This window comes from Eublepharis macularius, chromosome 11, assembly GCF_028583425.1.
Source record: "Eublepharis macularius isolate TG4126 chromosome 11, MPM_Emac_v1.0, whole genome shotgun sequence".
NCBI lineage: Eukaryota > Metazoa > Chordata > Lepidosauria > Squamata > Eublepharidae > Eublepharis > Eublepharis macularius.
Window position 1 is genome coordinate 79,895,049 of NC_072800.1, and position 23,226 is coordinate 79,918,274.

General features: G+C 42.9%; 1 protein-coding gene across 6 annotated transcripts in view; it reads right to left on the reverse strand.

Annotated features, from left to right (window-relative positions):
• Positions 1–3,179: 3,179 nt before the first annotated feature.
• Positions 3,180–23,226, reverse strand: part of ZMYND11 (zinc finger MYND-type containing 11) — a 113,453-nt gene continuing 93,406 nt past the window's right edge. For 5 of the 6 annotated variants that reach the window (XM_054991195.1, XM_054991193.1, XM_054991194.1 and 2 more), the window contains 10 exons: positions 21,078–21,170; positions 20,392–20,479; positions 18,066–18,121; positions 16,711–16,788; positions 14,965–15,083; positions 13,528–13,735; positions 10,357–10,425; positions 9,014–9,286; positions 8,026–8,211; positions 3,180–5,958 (listed from right to left, as the gene is read on the reverse strand). In XM_054991195.1, the coding sequence (XP_054847170.1) occupies positions 5,836–5,958; positions 8,026–8,211; positions 9,014–9,286; positions 10,357–10,425; positions 13,528–13,735; positions 14,965–15,083; positions 16,711–16,788; positions 18,066–18,121; positions 20,392–20,479; positions 21,078–21,170 (1,293 nt within the window). In that variant the 3' untranslated portion in view covers positions 3,180–5,835. The remainder of the gene's footprint in view (positions 5,959–8,025; positions 8,212–9,013; positions 9,287–10,356; positions 10,426–13,527; positions 13,736–14,964; positions 15,084–16,710; positions 16,789–18,065; positions 18,122–20,391; positions 20,480–21,077; positions 21,171–23,226) is intronic. The other variant, XM_054991197.1, reaches the window with a different exon arrangement.

The following is a 23,226-nucleotide window of genomic DNA, read 5'->3' on the forward strand; positions in this document are numbered from 1 at the left end:
AGTGGAGGGGAGCAAGGGTGTGGAATTGCTCTCCTCCTCCTCCTCCTCCTCCTCCTCCTCTACCACCAGCACCACCACCAGAGGAGTCCTGTGTGGGAAGGGCAAAATGATGATGTCCCTTTACCCTCCCCACATTAGCCTCTTGACTCAGATGGGTTTTACTCCATGTGGTTCCTGTGATCCCAGGAATTAACTTTCCCAGAGTCAGAAGTGGCTGCTGGAGAAGACCCACAGCCATCAGGGTTTTCCATTGACAGATCACAGGATGCCCTATCCATGTGCCTTTCATATCCTTTTTGTGGATGGAAATGATTATTGCACATCATTTTTGTAATTGAAGCTGGTCCTGGAAAAAAAAAACACCCTGAAATCTCTGTGCAAATGACAGTGTTTATTGACCTGAGGCTTGCTGAGTACCAAAAATGTGTTATTGAGGGAAAAGGGAGACAGAATGGATAACTTTTGTGTATGTTAGTTTATTCGGTGTTTATTCGGTGCTGCCGGCACAAACATACAGCTATTTCTTGTCTAATTATCTCCACAGCAGTGATTTTGCTTGCCATCCTATTCTTCTTTTTAAAGGGCCCAAGCTCCTTTATTTTCTCTGCAGATGACAAGTTTGATCCTTAGATATATAACACAAAAGCAGGGTGCAACACTGTCCCCAAGCGCAGTTTCTCACAACTTTTGCAATGCCGCATATGCTGGTAAGTAGAATGAAAGGTCCCCACTGATGCAGCATGTATTAGGATACCTGAGTCTTGCAGGCATGGCCAACTGACTCTTCCTACCCGATTGCTGGGAAGTGTTTGAGCACGCTCCAAAAACCAGTCAAGCCACTACAGTGGAACTGAATGCATTTAATCCCATTGATCGAAGTAGGGGCAAAGTGTACTCAAGCTTGCTAATGTGTGCATTGGGGCATCTGTTCTCTGCTGGAAGTGTTCGCTCTTAAACCACACACATGCAGCTTCACACAGTGGCGCCTTCTGTCGATGGAGTTTGCTGCTATTTTTAGGCCACATCTGTGGGACATATTCCAACAGCACAGCCATTTTGTATTGTTTTGATTTCAGGGATTTCCTGCTTAATTGCAACTCCATATTTCTTATGGTGAGAGAGAGGAATCTGGCTCGCATTCGCCTAGCAAGCGTGCAAGTATCTTTACTTTCCAAGTTAGCTTTTATATCTGATATGCAGGGAAGGAGAAAGACCAGGGTTCTTATTCCTTATGCCACTGAGAGGAGCCATTACATGTAAATACTTACTGTGTGCGATCAGTCCCCCTTTTTGTTTTTGAGACACTTACCACCAACTCTTTTGATTGTTGCATTTAATATGCTGCTTTGGCATTGCACTAAACTTGCATTTTGCTTGTAAGAATTGTTTTTTGATAGTTTGATTACTAACCCCTCGGAGAGCCTTATGGATGACAAGCAGTCCTAAATATCAATCAATGACTTCCTCCTCAACTGGTTCCCAAACAAAACTAATTGCTAACAAGGGACCTACATGCTGGGACTCGTTCGATCTCTGGGTCATTTCTATTTATGCTCAGCATTACCACCAATTCCAATCCCTTTTTAAATACTTGTTTTGCTAACAAATCAAAGAGCCCTCACAGCTTCCTGTAGTCAGAAGACGGGAAGAGGCCAACACATTCCTTTAAATTATTATTCCCCCCCATCTCCTGGGGAAATTGGTTACAATGTTAACCTTACCTTATGCTATAGACTTTTAGATATGGAATTGATTAGTGGAAAATATAAATGTCTCATAAAGTATTTGAAGGCACAGGGTGACTTTTTTTTTCTTGGACCATCTTTTAAATGTAAACTTCCTGAATTACATTTCAGAAACTCAAAAATAAGTTATCATGGCTGTTAACCAGCTTTCCACTAACTTCCAGATTTCCTTCGAGAACTTCTCTAGCTTACTTTTGAGATGTCTGCTCCTTTAAAAAATGATTTATTAATACAATTGGAAAGCAGGTATGTCTATAGAGGAATCACATATGTGAATTCATTCAACAGAGCTAAAATTTGGCAGAGGAATCTGAAACAACTGTAAGCAAATCCCAAACATATTGGAAGCTGGGACCCCCTAAACATGGAGAAAAAAAGAGGAACTCAAATGGGGACACGCTATTTAATGGAAACAAATTGCAACTCCCCCCCTAAACTCTTGCCATTATATATTAATAGTCAGAAAGAGTAAGATTATGCCCTTAAGAAGCAAATGTCAAGGAAAGCTTATGTAAAGGAAATGTTATTATACCTGTGGCTTCCACTTCTCAGTAATGCCTGATGAGGTAGTCTTGGATGATGTCTCTCCTTGGTTATCACGTCAGGTTAACTTGAAAACAATACCTAGGGGAAGACGGTCTGGTAATTCCTAGACCGAACCTTGGCAGCAGAATGTCAAGCCGAGCTAGTAACTGGTAAAGTTTTGTTTCTCTCTAGCACCTCAACACCTAATCTTAGGTAAGATTAGGTGCAGGTTAGGGAATTGAGGCACCATCAGGAATAAGCTACAACACTGCAAAATGAACTCACATCAGCAGTTGACTACATCATCTCCATAACTGGCCATCTGTTTGTGCCCACAGAGGTGTCTGCAGGCTGGAAAAAGATGCAAACCAGTGGAGAGGCTCAGAGATAGGGACGGTGATATTTGGTCAGGAGGGTGCGCCGTCACAATTTCTCTCTCAGGATAAACTTTGTTTTCCCTCCTGCTGATTACTTTCTTCCTTGGATGAATTCACAAAACAAGGATGTGGCTGAATTTTAGGAGCTGCTTCTTTTCCTAGCAATGTATGTGCTTTTTTTGGATTTAACCTTTTTTTTAAAAAAAAAAGTTGTCTATTCTCTCTTTCATTATTAAGATAATGGAAAACTGCAACGTACGACTGATTAACATCCCAGTTGACACCATCTGTAATGAAGGAATTGTAGAAGACTCGCCCTCTGAGAAACACGAAAAGCTTCAGACGGTTTAGGCTTCCATGGGCTAATTATGATCATCACCTATATTAGCAGCCCCCCCTGAATCCACCGTTAGCGAGAATGAATTTGGTACTAAGGAGCATTAATTGTTATTTCCCTAAAACAAACAATGTGAACAAGATCAATGTTAATATGCAAGAGACCAAGAACAACTTAACATGGAAAGCTATAAAGTACTGTTGCCTTTTCAAATACATTTATTAACCAATGTTAACACATTTAATGACTCTATATATTGCTAGTCAGAGCAGCTTACAAAATGCCAGAATGCATCATAGAACCGGACAGCCACAATGAGTAAATTACAATGTGCATAGTGGCTAAGCTCAACACTTGAATATAGCTTTATGATTTGCAGGGAAAAAAAATTAAATCAGGATTCCTAAAACAATGATATTTCCCCCTAGAACTTATACAAAACCAGGCCACAAAATGTTTTTGTTAATCTTTTGTCGTTTTTTTTAAAAAAACACACAAGAGTTTTCACGCTGTAGTAACTTGAAAATGTGCAACCGTGTCAACAGAGACCAAAAAAAAAAAAAAAAGCCAAAAGAACACAAACCTTACTTTCATGCAGCTATCAGATAAATATTATATATCCTGGAATGATTTTACACGCAAAAAGTTTCCACGAAAACTTGCCTTTTTTTATATAGGGTTGGACCGAAGTTCTTTCGGGAAATTGTAAAAATAATCAAAACGGTTTGGGTGTCCCTTTGTTGTTTGGTGATTTCCTTACTGTCACAACACAGAGCCAACAAAGGCTAATCAAGGATTGTAGATCACAAGATAACCCAAATCAAGCATCCTTTTCTGAGCGACGGAGCTCCAATGCTGAGATGGCGTTCCCCTGCCCGGAAGCGCTTCCGCCTACATTTCGGTGGAGAAAGCAGATTTGCCTGCTCTTTTCTCTGCATAGGGTGAATGTATTCCATCCACTGGAATGAACAGGGCAGCTTGAGCATGCGAGAGATCTATGTGCACGCTAGTATGTGCCAAGAACTCAAGTATCGGGGGGAAGGTTATCGTTGGCAGAGTCCAATTTAAATTCACACTAACCTCACGCTAGAAAGTATGTAGCCGTTTCTAGTCCATTCTAGTTACTGTGGTTTGCATACAGTCTGGATTTCAGTGGCAGATCACAGAAGACGGAATAAGAGCTTAATCTTTATATCGACCCTGACAAAACCCACAGAAAACGTCCTTTAAAAAAAAAAAAAAAACTTTCCTCTCCTTTCTTCCACTCCCATCGTTCCATTGTGTCATCGCTTTCAATAAATATCCAAGGTCTAAAATAAATATTTACAAATTATTTTTCTAACTTTTAAAAAAAGCTAGGTGATTAATGGGCATTAGTCGAGTCTAAGACCAAACCTTTTTAAAAGAACCCTAAATGCTGAGATGCTTTAAAAGAGAAAAAAAAGTTGGTTAAATAAACTTTACACCTATTATTAAAAATTGTCTCTGAACAGGGATGCAATTTATATATATAATATATATATTTATATGTATATATACCTATACATAAAATAAACGAAAAGAAAGATGGAAGGGGGGAAGGGAAAATCCATTTTCAACTATCAGTCCATTCCCATTGGTAATGTTTCTTTATCCAGACATTCCACAGAAAGACAGACTTTTTACAAATCACAGCATCTTTAATACAGGAAAAGTAACATGCATTATTCTTCATTCTAAGTATAGAGATGGGATTGACCAATTAATACAAACATAACTGCTTCTGTGGAACTTAAGTGCTTTCTCCCACCCCTTCCCAATTTCAATTAATTTACTATCGAATAAGTAACATAGATTAATGGGCAAAGAACGTTCCATGTAGAAGGGAACCGTAGGGAAGGGAGAGGGATGAATTATTAAGCCGTTCTTCTTCTTATGCCTCATCTTTACAGCTCCATGTATGACTAAATGTAAAACTGGATATCTTTTCCTTTCCTTTTTTTATTTTTTGGCTTCCTTTTTACAAGCGTCCATGTTAACAAGGATGAAATGTGCAAAAATTTAAAATTTAAATATTAATTTTTCTCTAAGATCCAGCTCAGCAAAAGGCTACCCCAGTCCCCTGTGATTTTTAAGCTAAAAGATCAAAGCTGATATTTTGTTATAAAAGTTATACATTGGAAGGAGGGGAACGAATGAAACAAACAAAACTGGGGGAGAAAAAGAAGTGTAAGAAAAAAATACGCAGGACTCGCACCTGCAGCGTCAACCCTGTTCCCAAAATTCAATCATATATACCCACTGGTTCAAACCAATAGATAATGCCTTTAAACAGGAAATTAAGCTGAACAAAAACCAGCTCATGCGATTAACAGGTAAGTGTTACACATCAAAGGTAGTATGCTTTTTCTTTTCTAAAGTTTTATACTTCTTACATTCAGATCTCTTTTTAAAATGTTCCTGTCATTATATTTCTGTGTCTCTATGAAACCTAAAAACTTTGCTTTATTTTTATTTTTTTTTTATTTGCTGAAAATGCAACAAATGTCTAGGTTTAAAATTACCCCCTCCCCCAAATTAATGTGCTCCAGCTGATATTCAAACCACCTTAGACAAAAAAAGCTAAAAAGAAACGGGACCGGGGGGGGGGGGGGGTTGGAATTAACAATTTGAGAGGAGCGTTAAAACGCAAGACTGAAGTTTAAAACTGTGCAAAAAGTTCTTTATGAAAAAAGTGTTTTAAAGGCCGGTGCAAAAAAAGGGGGGAGCGAATTCCAAACAATTCTGGCCCCTTGGAAACAAAAAGAGACCTGCTGCGTCAGAAAATGGCAATAAACGGGGGCGATTCCTTCGAGAGGGAAGAAAAAAGCGTTCATCTTTTCCTGCGGCAGGTGCGCTTGTGCTCAGCGTGCCAGTGTTCCTGCTGGCATTTGATGGAGCAGTAGGAAGTGTTCCAGCAGCAGTGGTACATCGCCTCCTCTTCACAGTTGTAGCACTGGAAGGAAAGCAAGAAGGCACCACAATCAGACTCACAAAACGCTCTGCCTTAATTGCCTTAAATCTGCTTCCTGCTGACCCTGTGCCCTCCTCCAGAGACCTCTGGCAAGAGTTGCTTTTATCAAAACAAAACAAAAAAAAGTTTGCAAGTATGAAAGAATCCAGTCTGACAGCGCATGTTTGCTTACTGCCAGGGCTTTTTTTCAGCTGGAACGCGGTGGAACAGAGTTCCGGAACCGCTTGAAAATGGTCACATGGCTGGTGGCCCCGCCCCCTGATCTCCAGACAGAGGGGAGTTAAGATTGCCCCAACGGCAATCTAAACTCCCCTCTGTCTGGAGATCAGGGGGCGGGGCCACCAGCCATGTGACCATTTCTCTGAGGGCAACCCACTGAGTTCCACCACCTCTTTTCCCAGAAAAAAAGCCCTGCCTACTGCACACATGAACGGGGCAGCTGACGAACTCAAATGTTCCCCACCCTTTACAGCATTCCTCCTCATTGCATCTCCCCAGCCTGTCATGTCTTCCACTCACAAATCACTGGTTACAATACGATGTACGTAGCCCTGACCTTTTGGGAGGAAGGGCAGGATAAAGATATGGGGGAAACGGCAGCAATACACCTGCGAATGACCAAAGATTACCGTTATTCTAGAACCACCAAACGTAGCCGTGCCTCTTCGTGTCCCTTTCCCAAAGTGCATCTTATTACCACCTGACAGGAGAACTGCCAGGGGAAGCAGCCTTGGTTATGCTTCGAGCACTTTCGGCTCAGGAAGGAGAAGACCCAGCCTCTCACCCCGGAATCCTCAGCCTTGCTGAGTCTGTGGGCACTTCCGGAATTCAGAGAAACGTTAGCAGGCACCATCTCAAAACGGTTCCCATTGGAGTTGCGACCAAACACAAAATGGCTGTCATGGGGGGACAATTTCCAAATGTTGGGAGTTCCAAGCCTGAGCATCTTATGATGGGGGCAGCTACTTCCAAAGGGCTGCTCCCTGCAGATTAGAGGAGATGCTCCCTGAAGCATCTTCTGCTCTGATGAGGTGAAGGAAAGCTGGGATTTGGCTCTTTGCTTTGGAAATGTGTTTTTGCAAAGAATCAAACGGGCAGCAGGAATGATAGGTGGACGGGCTCCATGGCACCCTGGGCACCGTGTTTCAGGATCACTGCTCTAACCTATCAAACCGTAGTGCTGAGGAAGACTGTTTCACTTGTGTTCACACGTGCATCTTTACTGCTTGATGACCTGCACATGTGAATGAGTCACTGCAGATCAAACGCCACAGGCAAAGCTGTGGTTTAGCGGCTAGTTATCAAGTGAAAAGGCAGTTCCATCCCTGCAGCCTCCTCACTGCAGCTCCCCCAACCCATGTGGCTTTTTATCTACGTGGGTTCTGCAACCCTCAGGAATCAATTTTCTAGGAGTTGGAAGGGACTGCGGGGGGTGTGCATGTGGATGGGGTGAAAATCTCTTTTACGATCTCTTTTTACTATTACTGTCTCTAGGCTCCAAGTTGCCTTGAGGTGCCGGGCTATTATGACAAGGCACAGAGAATGAGGTATAACTGTGGAGAGAGATACGGCTCAAACTGGAAAGTACAAAGAGGGAAGAAGAAGGAAAAACCAACTGGAAGACAACATTGTTCTAGCTGGTTGAGAGCCAGTTTGGTGTAGTGGTTATGAGCAGCAGGACTCTAATCTGGAGAGCCGGGTTTGATTCTCCACTCCTCTACTTGAAGCTAGTTGGCTGACCTTGGGTCAGTCACAGCTCTCTCAGAGCTCTCTCAGCTCCACCCGCTTTACAGGATGATTGTTGTGAGGATAATAATACACTTCGTAAACTACTCTGTTTTATCGTTGTTGTTGTTAAGGAGGAGGAGGAGGAGGAGGGACAACAAATAATTCCAAGGGTAAGAGTAGAAGACACAGCAGAGACAGTGGAGGAAAATAACTCTGTTCACACCCTCCAGGAAGCCCCTTTCATGCTCTGGAAGCAAAAACCTGAGACACAACAGTGCTTGTGAAGCCATTGCCAGTAATTGCTAGGTAGCCCATACTTACCCACTGCTTCTTCTTGGTCTGGGAAATCAATTGCTTGTGCTGACTAGCTAGCTTCTTAATTTCTTCTAAAAATTCCTCTTTACACTTCTCTTTGACCTGCTTCGTCTTTCGGTCACACTCAGTCTGCATGTTTGCAACAGCCTTATTCACCGCTTGCCTTTTTTCCTCTTCCATATCTGTACGCAGCTGAGATTTAAAAATAAAAAAGAGTTGTTTGAGTGATAAAGCAGAGCAAAAACCCTGCCCCCAATAAAATACACCTCATCCTCGTTTGTGTACATGGGATGCGTCGTTAGCATTCCCCCTGGGGCTCATCTACGCGGCTGTGTAGGATTGCAGGCATTCACAAGGACGCTGGTGAAAAATTCACTCCAACAAAAACTGCCCTAAATTGAGTCTGCAATGGTGCACAACTAATCTGTGTGCTGTGTCATGCACGTAGGCCTCCCATTTACCCACTTGGGGAGGAGACTTACTCTCTTCCAGCCCCAATTTCCCAACCCTGAAGAACTGAGGATCTGAAGAAAAAACAGCTTCCGCATAGTGGGATGCTCAAGGAATTCCCCTTAGTCTCTGTGGTAAAGACATAGAGACTAGGGGAAGCGGTTTAGAACATCAGTGACATAACATCCTTCCCAAACTCTGCCCTCTGCACAGGCAGCATCCTCGAAATCTCCCGGCATTTGCCAAGAGAGAGGGTTGGGAGCCCTACGTGCACATGGAGGTACAACTGTGGTTTCTGCCTCTGCCTTGGACCAGGAGTGGTATTAGGCCTATTCTGTCATGAGGGGCTTATCCTGCAATACCCCGACCCTGCCGCAGGTTCAGATGCAACCTTACAAAAATGCTGAACTCTTTTCTAACCGAAAGACATCCCTCATTGCATCATGTGCATGTGACAACCGCTCACAGCACAATGAAGGTGTACAATCAGAATTGGTGCCATCCTTGCCAAACTCGGTGGGTGCAATTATAGCCAGGCCGATACCTTCTCAAGAGCTTCCCGCACAACTCTCTCCGTCTCCCTCTTGTGATCAGCTTTGATCCTTTCTTTGAAGTCGCTGAAGATTTTGGTGTATTTGTCATGGCACATGTTTTGACATACTCCGTCATTATTGGTCTGGGTGCTCCGATGCAGCATTTTGGGAGAAGAGGCACTTAATTTCTTGGTCTGGGTTGAGACTGAAACCTTTTCAATGGGCTGAGGCATTGTGGGGATTTCTTGGCTGGAACTCACAGCTTCAGTTTCAGGCTCTGGCTCCTACAAATAACCAACAGAATTACTCATCTTCATGGTGAGTGAAGCTGACCTCAAGCATCTGGGCGAAAGGCAGTGAAGGATATATTGCAGCGACACGTAAATGAAATATCAAGATACTCTTGTGATGTCCTCAGAAGACAAAAGACTAATGCTACCACATTCACATTAGCTGTGCAGCAGAAAAATGCTACAGCATTAATACAGATGACAATGCTCTGTGCTGTCTGATGACCTGATTAAGAAATTAAGAAATCACATCTAGTCTAGAAATAAATTAACATGCCACGGTAGTATAGGACAATAAGGACTATAATCTTGTGGAAAAGAAAAGGAGATCTCTCTGACTTTGGTTGCACAAAACTGCACAAATGCACTACTTAATTTAAACACATGCTTTCCATACATACGAACCAGCCTGGCACAGACGTAACACTGTCCATCTCTTAACTATGGTTAGGAAATGGGGAACAGGCCACAGCAAATTCACACATTCCCTTCCTCTCCTTCCTGCACTGGGCAAATCTGCATGTTAGTTTCACACTGCGATTAAGATGGGATCTCTGGTTAGAGTTCATCATGATTAGTGCTAATAATATTAAACCCCGATTAAGACAAAGGAAAGAGGAAGAATGCACGTCAGAGAAGGATGGTCCGAATCCCTGGCCTGCTCCTCACCTTTCAATCTTGGTTAAAAAATTGACATTACATCTATGCCAGGCCACAAAATCATAGGATTTTGTGCTTTCTGGTCACCTGAGGAGCAGCGTAAGATAAAGATAAATGTTGTAAATAAATAAACAAATCTTATGATTCCATTTTGCTATCGGTCCCTAATGAAATATCAACATGTTTTTACATATATGTGGACAAACATGTATGCTTGGTAAAATCATCATGTAAAATTGCTCAACTCTGAACAGAATCAGAGTCAAACGTACTCTTAAAAGAAAATCATCCTTCCAACGCTCACACATTTAATGAAAATGGGACAAATGATGGATCTGTGAAACCTTAGAAGGATGCCTCTTGCAATTTTGCTCACATGTACCAAAAGACATGCTGTTTCTTACTTCCTTTTTGGGTTCCACGCTTTGATTACGTCTTCCTTTCTTTGCTCTTGGTTCCTGAGTAACCTTCAGCTATGAAACAGCCAATATAGTATTAGTTCAAATAAAAATCAGAATTGTTGATAGTCAACTACTTTTTTGTTTTTTTTGCAAAAATGACTGACCTGCTAAATTACATTCTAGAAAAATACATGTTTGTTAGCACCAATCATTTCTCTTTATGCACTAAAAATGTGAAAAGCAAGCCAGGCTTTGAGATAGTTTCAGGTGGGTAGCTGTGCTGGTTTTAGGGTTGCCAGCCTCCAGGTGGTGGCTGGAGATCTCCTGGAATTACAACTGATCTCCAGGCCACAGAGATCAGTTCCCCTGGAATAATGGCTGCTTTGGAGGGTGGACTTTATGGCATTATACCACGCTAAGGTCCCTCTCCTCCTCAAACCCCAGCTTCCTGGTGTCCACACCCTCCCAAATCTCCAGCATTGTCCCAACCTGGAGCTGGCAACCCTAGCTGGTTTGCAGCAGAAGAACAAGATTTGAATCCATTAGCACTTTAAAAACCAACTAGATTTCCATGGTATAAGCTTTGAGTGTCAAAATTCCCTTAATCAGATCAGAGATTTGTCACATATGCAGAGTTTTTGAGAGGTTGCAAGGAAGGCACAGTGTTAAATAAATAAGTTACGTGAGAGCCCCAAGGATAATCCTATACTCCACTGTGATTCTAGCAAGGTTCGGGAGTCTTTCAGTACTTTGGGGCTCACTTGCTATTGGCCCCTCCTTCCCTCTTCCTCCTCTACTATTGGGCCATGACCTAATGAGTCAGTTCTGTGTTTTTAGGCAACTATAGTTTGCCATTACATTCAAATCAGTAAACAACGGTTCGCACTAGCCGTGTAGACCAGGGCCCAAAAGTGGGAACAAAGCAACAAAAACTCTAGTTTGCCAGTTTGGGTGCAATGCCAGACTCCAGTTTCCCAAAAAATCTGGACATAATTGATTGGCTTGCAGCACACAAACTGAAGCGGGATTGGGTGAATAAGCCAATAACCTTTAGTGTTACATCTGAACCAAACCACAGCCTTATATCATTAAGTTTTTAGAGCGCGCGGGAAAGCCCTCCTTCCCAGGATCTTGCCCTTATCTCAAGACTGCAAAACAAACAAACACTGCAGCATGATGCTGTGAACTAGAGTGAACCAAGCAGAAATTCAGAGCACAGCAGAACAGACATGACTGACGTGTTACAAACTGACAGTTTTCATCCCTCCCTAGTACTGTGGGAAAAAACAACAAACATTTTTATCTGAATCCAAGAGGAATCAGACAAACAACTGAGCCATTAGAATGAGGTACTTCTTAACACAGAAGTATTGTTTTGTGTGCTAGTTTAGAATTGAAAATTACTTAGCTTTGAAATAATAACCAAATCCTTAGGCACGAACCTGTGGCTGCATACAGACAGCAAACTTAACCATAATTAAGTTAAAATGTATGCAAAACTGCTTGTTGTTGGACTCGTTTCTTTCATCTTGTGCAAAATATGATGAAGAATTTCTTGTTAGACATTAACTCTAGCTACCCATTTACCTATGAATACAGATGTGCAGTTCAACTAGGGTCCACCCCATCGCACCCCCGCCCCAAACCAAGATTCTACACCATTTAATGCAGGCTTTAAAATCACAGGCCATGGAGGGAAAACAAATGCCCATTAACCCACGTGCCTGCATCTCTATGTTACTGGAAGCTGAAGTCAGGATCTAACTGGGAGTCTTCACCATACCTTGGGTGAGGAGTGTGTGAGCATAGCGCTAGTGGCACTCGTACAGATTTTTAACTTAACCGTGGTTCAATCTGCAGCCACGGCCATATTTTCAGAATTTCAATTAAAGGGCTGGAATCCACAGTGTGATATCTTTGAAGCGAATCGATCAAAACCACAGTATAGACAATGAAGCTAAGATGTAGCATACACATGACCCTGCTAACAGTATAACGCATAGCTGGATATTTCGGAAGGGTTCCATTCCCTTCACTTTAAATGTATAAACTAGTTTACATGAGGAAGAGGCCCCTGTTTTTTCCACGAGTTTGGTGTACCCTGGATGATGTTCACATTGCCGTGGAGAAACCAAATACGAATTTTGTAACTTCAAAGGAACAGGTGGTGCTGTTTCTACGACTGCAACAGTTATGCGGTCATCAGAATCAAAATGACTGTGGCTGTCTCTACAGATGCAGCAAGTTCATATTTGGATTTCTCTAGGGCTGCATATGCCTCTCACCAGGGCTTTTTTTCTGGGAAAAGAGGTGGTGGAACTCAGTGGGTTGCCCTCAGAGAAAACTGTCACATGGCTGGTGGCCCCGCCCCTTGATCTCCAGACAGAGGGGAGTTTAGATTGCCCTCCATGCCGAAGTCAATCTAAACTTCCCTCTGTCTGGAGATCAGGGGGCGAGGCCACCAGCCATGTGACCATTTTCAAGAGGTTCCAGAACTCCGTTCCCCCGTGTTCCCCCTGAAAAAAAGCCCTGCCTCTCACAATTGCATGGACAAATAACTATTACTTATTTGGATGAACTGGCCTGTAACTGCAATACAAAGAAGAATGAAACCAGTATCAATATGTCCATTAACATTTCACATATCACAACAGCATTGCGTATATCCCTCATCATCTCTCAAGACTGATATACAAGCATAGAATCTGGTATTTAGCGCAAAATTAGGCCTGTTTTTAAAGAAATATAAGTTTCCAGTTCTCATGCCTTTGGAGAAAAAGCCTGAAATCAATGACAGCATGCTTGGTGAAATCAGACAGACAGAATGCGGTGGAACAGAACTGGCAGATCTCTGATCTTCCGGCCTATACCTCCGTTCGTCGCCCTTTCCTTTTTTCACCCCCAAAGTCTTTGGCCAAACTGTTCACATTCTTTGCATAGCAAAATCTTAGAAACAGACTACATTAAGCAAAAGTAGCAAGTATGTGCACACTTTTGGAGATTACCAACATTTATGCCAGTTAACAATCCAGGGGTTTCCTTGCTATAGAATCCAATGAGGAAACTATCTATTTTGAGTGCAAGAGGTACAGAGAGCTTGCCTCGTAAGGAGTTAGAATACAGAAACAACCTAGCTTGGGGCCAATCCAACCATAACTTTACAGGTCTACTCACCTGTTCGTTGCTGGTGGAAGAAATGCTAGATTCTGCTTCCTCCTCGCCTTTATCCTCATTCTTTGATTTCCAGAATCTGCCGTCCCGAAGGAAGCGCTGGTGCAGTTCTAGCTCATCGCACGCTTTTTTCCAGCCCATGCTGCGTTTCACATGCAGCCGATGTATGTTCACTGTGATGTCCTGAATGTTTTCTGAAGGGATCCATGCCCTGCACAGTGTAAATGAAAAGACACGCTTAAGAAGGCTCATGCGAATGATTACATATCACAAACACAGACAATGAAATTATCTAGGGCGCAGTTTTCCAAAAGGAGTATGCTGCGTATGATTTCAGGCACACCTAATACGTAAATGAGATCAGATCTACTCATGCTGCTGTTACATCACAGTTCCAGTGAGACTGGAAAGCAATAACCTCCATTAATAATTTTCTCCAGATAAGAAGGGCTTGTAGCTCAGCGGCAGAACCACATGGTTTGCATGAAGTAGGCCTTGGTTCAATACCACACCTCTCCTGTTAAAAAAGGAATTTCATGTAGCAGGCCTTGGACGACCTCAGCCCACGTCACTGGAGAGCAGCTGCTGCTAAACAGAGCAGCCGTCAGATTTCCTGTTTGTAAAGTATCCTTATATCTCAACTATCCTCTTTTCAAAGCACCCAATTGCCACAACACTGCTTTTTGCCAAAAAAGGAAAGAAACCCACACTGTGCAATTTCTTAAATATCCCAAATTCGCCCATTTTGATACTGATTGGCGTAAATTTGTCACAAGCAGAAACCCAGTCTTTTCGCCACAAGTTTTGCATTTCTTTGGATATTTCTGATAATGCATTTTTTTTTCATGCAAAGCTCTTTTTTTAAAAAAAAACAGGAAAAGAAAGGAAGATTATCCAACAGTTGATTCAAACCTCCAGTGTGAAAAAGGCAGTATACACAAAGAAAGGCAAAGGGTGTTGTTATCCTCTAAGCCATTTTTCTGTGTATTCCTCTTCTATTTCGTGGCCTTTGACAACAATAGGGGTTATTTGTAGTAGTATGGAGACCCATTAGGGTAATACAAAGTTGTGATACAACTCCTTATGTAAGGAGATCATTATTTCTTTGCTGTTCTGACCTCTTTGAAGGCATCTGAATTTCTCCCCACTACGCTCCACAGCGATAAGTGCTGTCCTTTCATTCGGACGGCTAGTTGAAGAAATGGCTCGTACAGACTTTAACTCACTATCTTTTATTTGAAAGATATTAAGGCGCATCCCTGTGGTAATCCAGAAAGCAGAATCTATCACGAGTCGCTTGGCAGTTTCAGAGTCCCCCCCCCCCAAATCATATAAGCACAAAAGGGGGGGGGGAGTCCTTTTGACAAAGTTTGTGATCATTTCAGCTTGGCTGCGGGAAAGGAGATGAACGTTGTCAGAAGCTGGTGGTGTAAAGAATACCTTTGGTGGTGATGGCCGAAAAAGCGAACGTCAACCTGATTGTCCTCTTTCTGCATGACTTTGGCAGGCCAGAATCCAAAACCTTTCATTTTAGCCCAAACTAGCTCGTGATTGGGTATCTGGAAATTAAAGAAATATATTTATAATCAATGATTTTTGCTGGTGCTTAAAGCGTTACATTTCAACCATATAATAAAAATGAAACTTAATTATAGTTTTTACCCAACTACAACTTTCCGTGTAGGGAAATTCCTACACGGCTCCTACAATGCAGGGTAAGGTCTGGGGCACTGACTGTATTATCATGGGGAATAATGGCTGCATGATATTTTCAAAATTAATACAAAGTTTAAAAATGAAAGGATTTTAACAGTAAAACATGTGGTTTATTCGTGGTTTATTCTACCAAATGCCCCCCCCCTCCAGCCAAAGAATCTTAGTAAACTTGAATTCCAAACTACTTTTGCTTCCAATGATTTTAATTTATGGTATTGCACATCACTAGAGGGTTCCATTATCATTTGATTTTTATAATGCATAAAACCTATTCTAAATGCTATGGGGACAGAGATAGGAAGAGGATTTTTTTTTTTAAAAGTCCTCTTTGGCAAATGGCCAGGAGCACCCGTGTAATCAGGACTGCTTTCCACGGCCATTGGGAACTCTGAGATGCCTGGGGGTCCAAATCAGTGTGATATGTGACCCAAGTTGGGTTGCGGACACCCAGACCCGAGTTGCATTACATGTAACACCAGGGAAGTATCATTCACAAGTGCTGTGGGGCTAGTTTCTGCTTGTAACTACGGCACGGGGGGATAGAATCATAGAATCATGAAGTTGGAAGGGATCTCCGGGGTCATCTAGTCCAACCCCCTGCACAATGCAGGAAATTCACAACCACCTCCCCCCTGCACACCCACAGTGACCCCTGCTCCACGCCCAGAAGATGGCAAGAAACCTCTCCAGGATCCCTGGCCAAACAGGCCTGGAGAAAATTGCTTCCTGAACCCCAAAGTGGCCATCGGCCATAAGAACGAAGCACTGACGTAACCCTTCCTGCCTTCCCAGGCTTCAGCCTTCTCTTTCACACTGTTGTCTCATGCTGAAAGGGCGACAGCCAAATAAAGCCACACTATGTCTTCCTGCAGAGCTTCCAGAGTCTGCGTTCTTCTCAGGGCTTCCCTTTGCTTATTCCAGCTCGTCTTGGAACCCAACTGCAGCCTAGCCCAATTCACACCACGTTAAACGGCACTGTCAGCACCAGCCTCTTATTTATAAATCACTTCAATTATTAGACACTGTGCAACTTATTTTAGAAAGAAAGACAATTCTGTGCCCTCAAGCTCACAATGAAAAACTGACATGCAAACCCTGAAGGGCAGGGGAGTGAATGGGAAGGGACTCTGAAATGCTTAATTCATTGGCTAAAAAGAAGCAACCAGGCCCTTCCTTCACACCTGCCTCCAGCTCCAGGGAAAGGGTCATATCCCAGTGACAGAGCCTCACTCAGACTGGCTGTGAAATGGGTTTTAAAGAGGTGCATCTGAGTGACTATTAGATTTGTTCCCAGCATCTGGTATTCAAAAGTATACTGCCTCTGTCCACAGAGGCTCCATGTGGCTTAGCCGCCAGCATACTTATCCTCTATGTCTGCTACTTGCAAAACAGCTACTGGCACACAGTCGCAGTGAATTCCAGAACTTAAATTGTACACTGTGTGAAGAAGCAAGATGAAGAAAAACTTACACAAGGGTAACAGAACCAATTGTCGGGCCGCGCATTTGATAAATAAAAACAATTCTTGCAAAGCTGAAGTTCATCCAGCTGAAAAAAAGAAGCACACAGTCAATGATATACTTCCCATCATACTGATAAAGCATTATCCTAACAATTCAAAAATGAGAAATTGCAGAATAAGGTTCCAAGCTGGCCTCTGTGTTTTGCAGGATCATACTGGGAGCATCAACTAAGCAAAATACCATCTTAGGAAATAATTCGTTCTTTCTAAGAGGGATGCTAAAACTCCTTTTATATTTTTAACAAGCCATGACATATACATGAGAATAATTATCATACTTAAAAGAATTTCCAAAAGCTTAGAACTAATTTGGTTACAGAAGCAGAGCAAGTATGATAGCTGTCATTATCAGTATTTAGGCGTCTCAATTTTTCCTTTCAACTAGAACATGGCTTCGAGTCTGAATCAATCAATCAAGCCAGAAAGAAAACACAACTGGCCTAGATGAGTGCATATGAGCTATCCAGAAGCTGAGCAGCCACCCTAATGCCACTGCTCTGTTAACTAATCAGCCATTTTGCACACATTTAGACGCCTGAAGATGAATTATATTTTTTCCTGTTCTGTTTGCATGATTTCCAAAATGAATTCCACAGCAGTGCAGGAAGATGCCAATAGGAGAAACCTTTGCTAAAATATGACTTATATTATTGAAACTTGGTTTCAAGTAGGGAGCCATGCTGGTCTACAGTAGAACTGTAGGATCTGAGTCCAGTGGCACCTTAGAGACCAACAAGGTTTTCTTCAGATACAGCTGTAAGCTGAAGAACGGAGCTTGACTCTCAAAAGCTTATACTGTGTTGGTCTCTAAGGTGCCGCTGGAGTCAAATCCTATTATTAAAACTTGAAAAAAGGGTTCATATTCACTGAACACATAACAGCATCTCTTCTGGGACTATCAGAGCTGCATTAAGTATTGGGTTGGATTTCTTTAATCCCTGGGTATCTTGCAGGATGACTCCGATCAGTTTTGATATAAACTGTTCCAGGGCTTTTTTTCTAGGAAAAGAGGTGGTGGAACTCAGTGGGTTGCCCTCAGAGAAAATGGTCACATGGCAGGTGGCCCCGCCCCCGATCTCCAGACAGAGGGGAGTTTAGATTGCCCTCCGCGCCGCTGAGGGCAATCTCAACTCCCCTCTGTCTGGAGATCGGGGGCGGGGCCACCAGCCATGTGACCATTTTCAAGAGGTTCCGGAACTCCGTTCTGCCGCGTTCCCCCTGAAAAAAAGCCCTGAACTGTTCTGTGATGATCTCTGAAGCCCAACGGCATTGCCAAGCAACAGGCTTGCTGAATAACACTCACCTCGTGGCAGGTATCTTTGTAAAGCATCCTGGCTATATCAGCTTGCTCGCTGTCCGCTGTAAATCAAAACACGCATAAATAAATAAATCACAGCTCAGTAAGTATTTGTACAGCCTTCACGCAACAGTAAATACGCAGTCTCTTTTTAGCTCCAAATACTAAAAATAAAAAATAAAATTAGACTCATAGCAGAGCTGTACCTTAGAGTCGCTCATAGCCGTACACAGGGTATTTACCACAGCTACTTGCTGTTGAAGGGTGCATTCTTAAATGGGTCATGTAATCACAGCAGAAACCTGCGGATGATGAGGGCTCCCCAGCGCATGTTGCCGAGTGCTTAGAACACTGATGTTTGGTGTGTTTACCAGTATAAAAAATGGTACAGCCACGGAAAATGTAGTTACCATATAGTGCGAAGGAACCCTTGCGGGTAGCGCACCATGGCGTTAATGCACATTCTGTTGTCTCCCCCCCCCCCCCCCGATATTTGGACTTGGATCCTATGCAGTGTGTCTGGAACAAAGAAAGGCTCGAGCACAGTTCCATTCACACTGCAGTTTTGTGCACGTAGGACCAACAGCACAAGCATGAGTGGCAACGTCCGAGAAGTATTAAGGAATGCATGCAGTGATTAGGGTCCTGGTTTGCTACCATTTGGGCTGATGGAAAAAGCTGACAAGATACAAATTCTGCTGAGGGTTTGCACGAACACCAACAAGGGCTTCTGCTTGAGCAAGAGTACATACGTGTGTGAATGGAATGATATCTTAGGATCCAAGCCTTGCTTTCTCCTGAAATACAGCTTGGCTTGCTAGAGTCGCTTGGAACTATCAGCTTGGAAAACACCTGCCTGCAATGCACCTGGACTCATTGTGATAAATTGTGCTTCCACCTGAACAGGCTGATCTGGGGGGGAGCTAGCAGACAGTTTTGTCCAGCCAGCAGGGTTTTTTGTTTTTCTTCTCTAAATTCTCTGTTTCTGTGTCTCCACCCCATCAGTTGCCTTATCTGCAAACACAATAATATGGAAAGGAAGGCCAAAAACAGGGCAGAGACGGATGTAAAAGGGTAAAGAAAGCACACTCAGAGGGACAATTAGACCTGAGCTAGATATCTGCACTTTTTATTTTCACATTGAAAGTTGCTGAACAGCCTTTCATCGGAAAGCCAACAACGGTTGGAAAACCAACATTTTCAAAGACATTTGGAGACCAAGACATTTAGCCTTGGAGCCATGAAGTTGTGATGCAAGCCCTACCAGTACATGCCTGGAGGCGTTTCACATCCATGCAGTGAGAAGACCAGCCCTGCCCGGTCTCCTCACTCACAACGGCATGGGTGGATTCAGACTAAAGCTTCCACTGGCACAAGGATTTCTGCCCATGGAGTGGGGGTTTTCCCACCTTCCCCCTATTGTAGCAGCCAGAAATGCCGCCTGAAATTCTATACCGGGGGGGAGGGGCTCTCTCTCCAGAACAAGATTTTTGGGATCACTATTGGGATCACTGGATCCTTATGTAGAAACTCAAATGTTTGCATCCTGGGGAGCTTTCCTAAGCCAATCTATTGTGGGCTACACTGTTCAAGGACTGTCCAGCACCTTAAAGCCCATGCAGCTGCTTCTAGCATTTAGGGATCTTCTGTACCCCTACATCCATGCCATTGTTCTATGTGTTGAACCATAGCTAATGCTGTACCTTGATTTCATTTTGCAAATGCTCTGTCACGTTCGTTTCTCCCTCTAGCAGTCTGAGAACGCAGCTGTCTTATCTGTTCTTTCTTTGAAGCTCACAGAAGTGACCTTGCACTGTCTGAAACGTTACAGTTTACTCTCATGCATTCCCAGACCCTTTCCCGCGCAAACCTGTGGTCTAACTGGGAGGGGGAAATGAGTGGGTATTTAGAGTTGTACTTTCCTCAAATTTCTATTCCTATCAAGGAAGCATGTACTGCTGAGATGCTTTTTTGCCTCTGGGTAACTCTATGGAAATATATGTGGAAAAGACTGGATTTCTGAATAAAACCATTTAACCGCAGAACTTGGACTTCTTGTTGCAATGGTACAGGGACCTGTCTACCATATCCTGTCATCCACGGCCTCCTGTGCATTCCATAGTCTAGATGAAAATGAATGAATGCTTTTAATAGTGCCTAAACATTTGCCAAACCTATACAGAAACTGCAGAGGGTTTCAGCACAGCCCAGTCTGTAACCTAGATATCCTGAAAGGACATTCCAAATCAAGTCAAGACCCTTCTATACTATACTTTCTACAACAACTCCTCCAGACCTTTCTGTAGACATTCTCCAATGCAACCTCACTTACCTCCATAAAAAATAACTGTGTTGTGTAGAAGAAGCTGAGCATCTGCTTTGAACTCCTCATAACTCCTGTACTTTCCTTCATTTACTTTCTAAACAGGTTTTTAAAAAAAGTATAATTAAGACGTGCATCATTGCTGCCAACAATTACTTCTTTTTGGTGAGGGGAATCCAAAACACGAAACTGCACTACAAAGGAAATCATAGCACAATGCTGGAAAACAGATTTTGTATAAGCACGAAGTTCCAACTTCAGTCTCCAGAATCTCTCATTAAAGGGAAGGGACTCTCCTGGACAAAATACATGAGGGCTGGTAGTGGTGGAAAGAGCCATCAAGTCATAACCAAATTATGGCAACCCCTCCTAGGGTTTTCAAGGCAAGAGACTAACAGAGGTGGTTTGCCATGGCCTGCCTCTTCATAGCAATCCCCATCTTCCTTGAAGATCGCCCATCCAATTACTAACCAGGGCCGACTCTGCTTAGCTTCCGAGATCTGATGAGATCGGGCTTGCCTGGGCTATGCAGGTCAAGGGAATGAGGGTTTAGGTTTACTGCGAGTTTCTCAGTATGGAGCATCTGATCTTTCAAAATGGTCCTAAACATTGTTATTTACATATCTTTATGCATCCTATAATTTCCTTTTGACAGGAAAAAGCCTGGCGTTTCTCGTAACTATAAGGGAACATACCTCTTGAATAGTTGGGACATCGACAGCTGTGTGCACCAGCCTACGATACATGGGGTGTTTGTTGTCCTTGCCTTTCTTGTTCAGATCGATAGCCTAAAAAAACACCACAAAGTATCAATTTAGAAACTGGGTCAAAGAAAGAGGTAAATCAAGTGGAAGTCTTCTTATGAGGGGCTGAAATCATATTTGTCTGACAAGCAAAATTGCACATCAACAAGAGGAAGATTTCCACTCAGTCTGCACATTACAACGCAACCTGGAGATAAAGTCCTCTGAGCACCTCACATAAGCTATTCCCCTTAAAATCTAAACAAGGTTACAAAACAGGGAAATCCTTGGTATCCTTATCTGCACGTAGAGTGTTAACCTCAAACACAGAAAACTGTTTTATAAACTGAGAGGAAATTTTACTCCCCTCAACATTCTGAGTCGTAAGAGCTGATCAATATATTTTATATACATAAGCTTTCCCACAATTCATTAAACAAGGCAGGGTGCAAAAGATTAAAATTATATCAAAACTGTACTTGCCAAGTTGGGACTTATTGCGGGTCCAGCGTTGAAGGGTGAGAGTGGGCAGCACGAAGACGCAGATACGATTTGTTGTATTAAAAAGGCCACAACTGTATGGGTTTACACGTTATGGAGCCTTGGCGCAACACAGGGTGTGGATCCAAGCACTGGCCAACCTGCCTGCCAGCCGATGATTCCCCCCCCCTCACCCCCTCAGCCCGCCTGCTGAAGGGGGAATCCACGGGATGACAGGCTGTGGGATCCACATGGGTGCAAACCTCTGTGTAGATTCCGCTGCCATATGGGACTGAGCATGCCCTGACAGCCCCCAGCTGGACTTGTCCCTGCAGTGCCGCACTCCCAAGACCCCTTAAGAGGATCCCCAAGGATGGGGAAACTGGGCTCATGGCCCTGCTTCCCCCTCCCCAAAAGGACTGCATTAAAACCATCAACAAGGCACAAGTTCAGAGTACTACTTACAGTACTGCTCAGAACTGAATTTTAATAGTTATATTTTTGTAATTTGAAGCATCAAATCTGAAATTACACCAAATTAGAAGCACATGTTAAAAAACTCTTTCTTTGTCTTTTATTGAAAGGATCAATGGGGAAAGGATATTGCCTAATCATAAAGGATGCCACAGCTACAGCTATTGGTTAGGCGAGCAGAGCAGTTCATCTACTTCCACCTGCTATTTAATATTATTTTTGAATCTACTTCTACCTGCAGGAAAATTACAGATCTTTATGATATTCCCAGCACCAACAATGTGCTCAGGGCTGGTCAAACCATAAATGTTATTACAAGTTAATAGAACTTATGTTCAGAGCCTAATCAGGGATCCCAAATTGCAATCGCTCCTTACCATTTGCAGCTGAGCAGGGAGATGAGACATCATTAACTTCTGCCCCCTCCCCATGCCCAAATCATTTTGGCCACTCCATTCTTCCGCCTGCCACAGCACTTGTGACTCTACCATAGTAAGCAGGGAAGGAAGCGGAACAAAAGAATCTAGAGGAAAATGGGCTGCTGGCAGAGAAGAGAATCCACCATCACCTTCTTTGAGTCTCCTAGCAGTGAATTTGAAGATACAAGGAGAATCTCTAAATTACAATCTAGTAGCTTTAATACCAGATACCCCACTTATAAATACTAAGGCTGACACTCATTTTTAAAAAAATGGTTTATTAATAGTAGGAATTTAAATCGATCAGTCGTCTAATCGGTTAAATTTCAAATGCTTGCACATGAATAAGATAATCACTAGAAGAAAAAAATCTATGTTTGTCTTTGATGTTGCATGCATATACCTCAACAGGCATCATTTGAGAGTCTCTCTACACAAGGCATCTTACACGAGAACGCTCAAGTGTAGGGAGATGCAATGTTTGCCGGGAGGCGTAGTTTAAAAAGACAGAACTGGCGGAGAACGCTCCTCAGAAGGTTTGTTAATTTCATCATTGCCTTCCCAAAGGGGAGGTGAAATTGACAGAGCCTTCAGGGAGGCAAAGATGAAATTAACAAACCTTCTGAGAAGTGATCTCAGTTGGCTCTGTCTTCTTAAAGTACCCTAGTGTAGAGACGTGAAATTCACAGAGTCTGTGGCTCTGCTTTTTAAACTACACTTCCCACTTA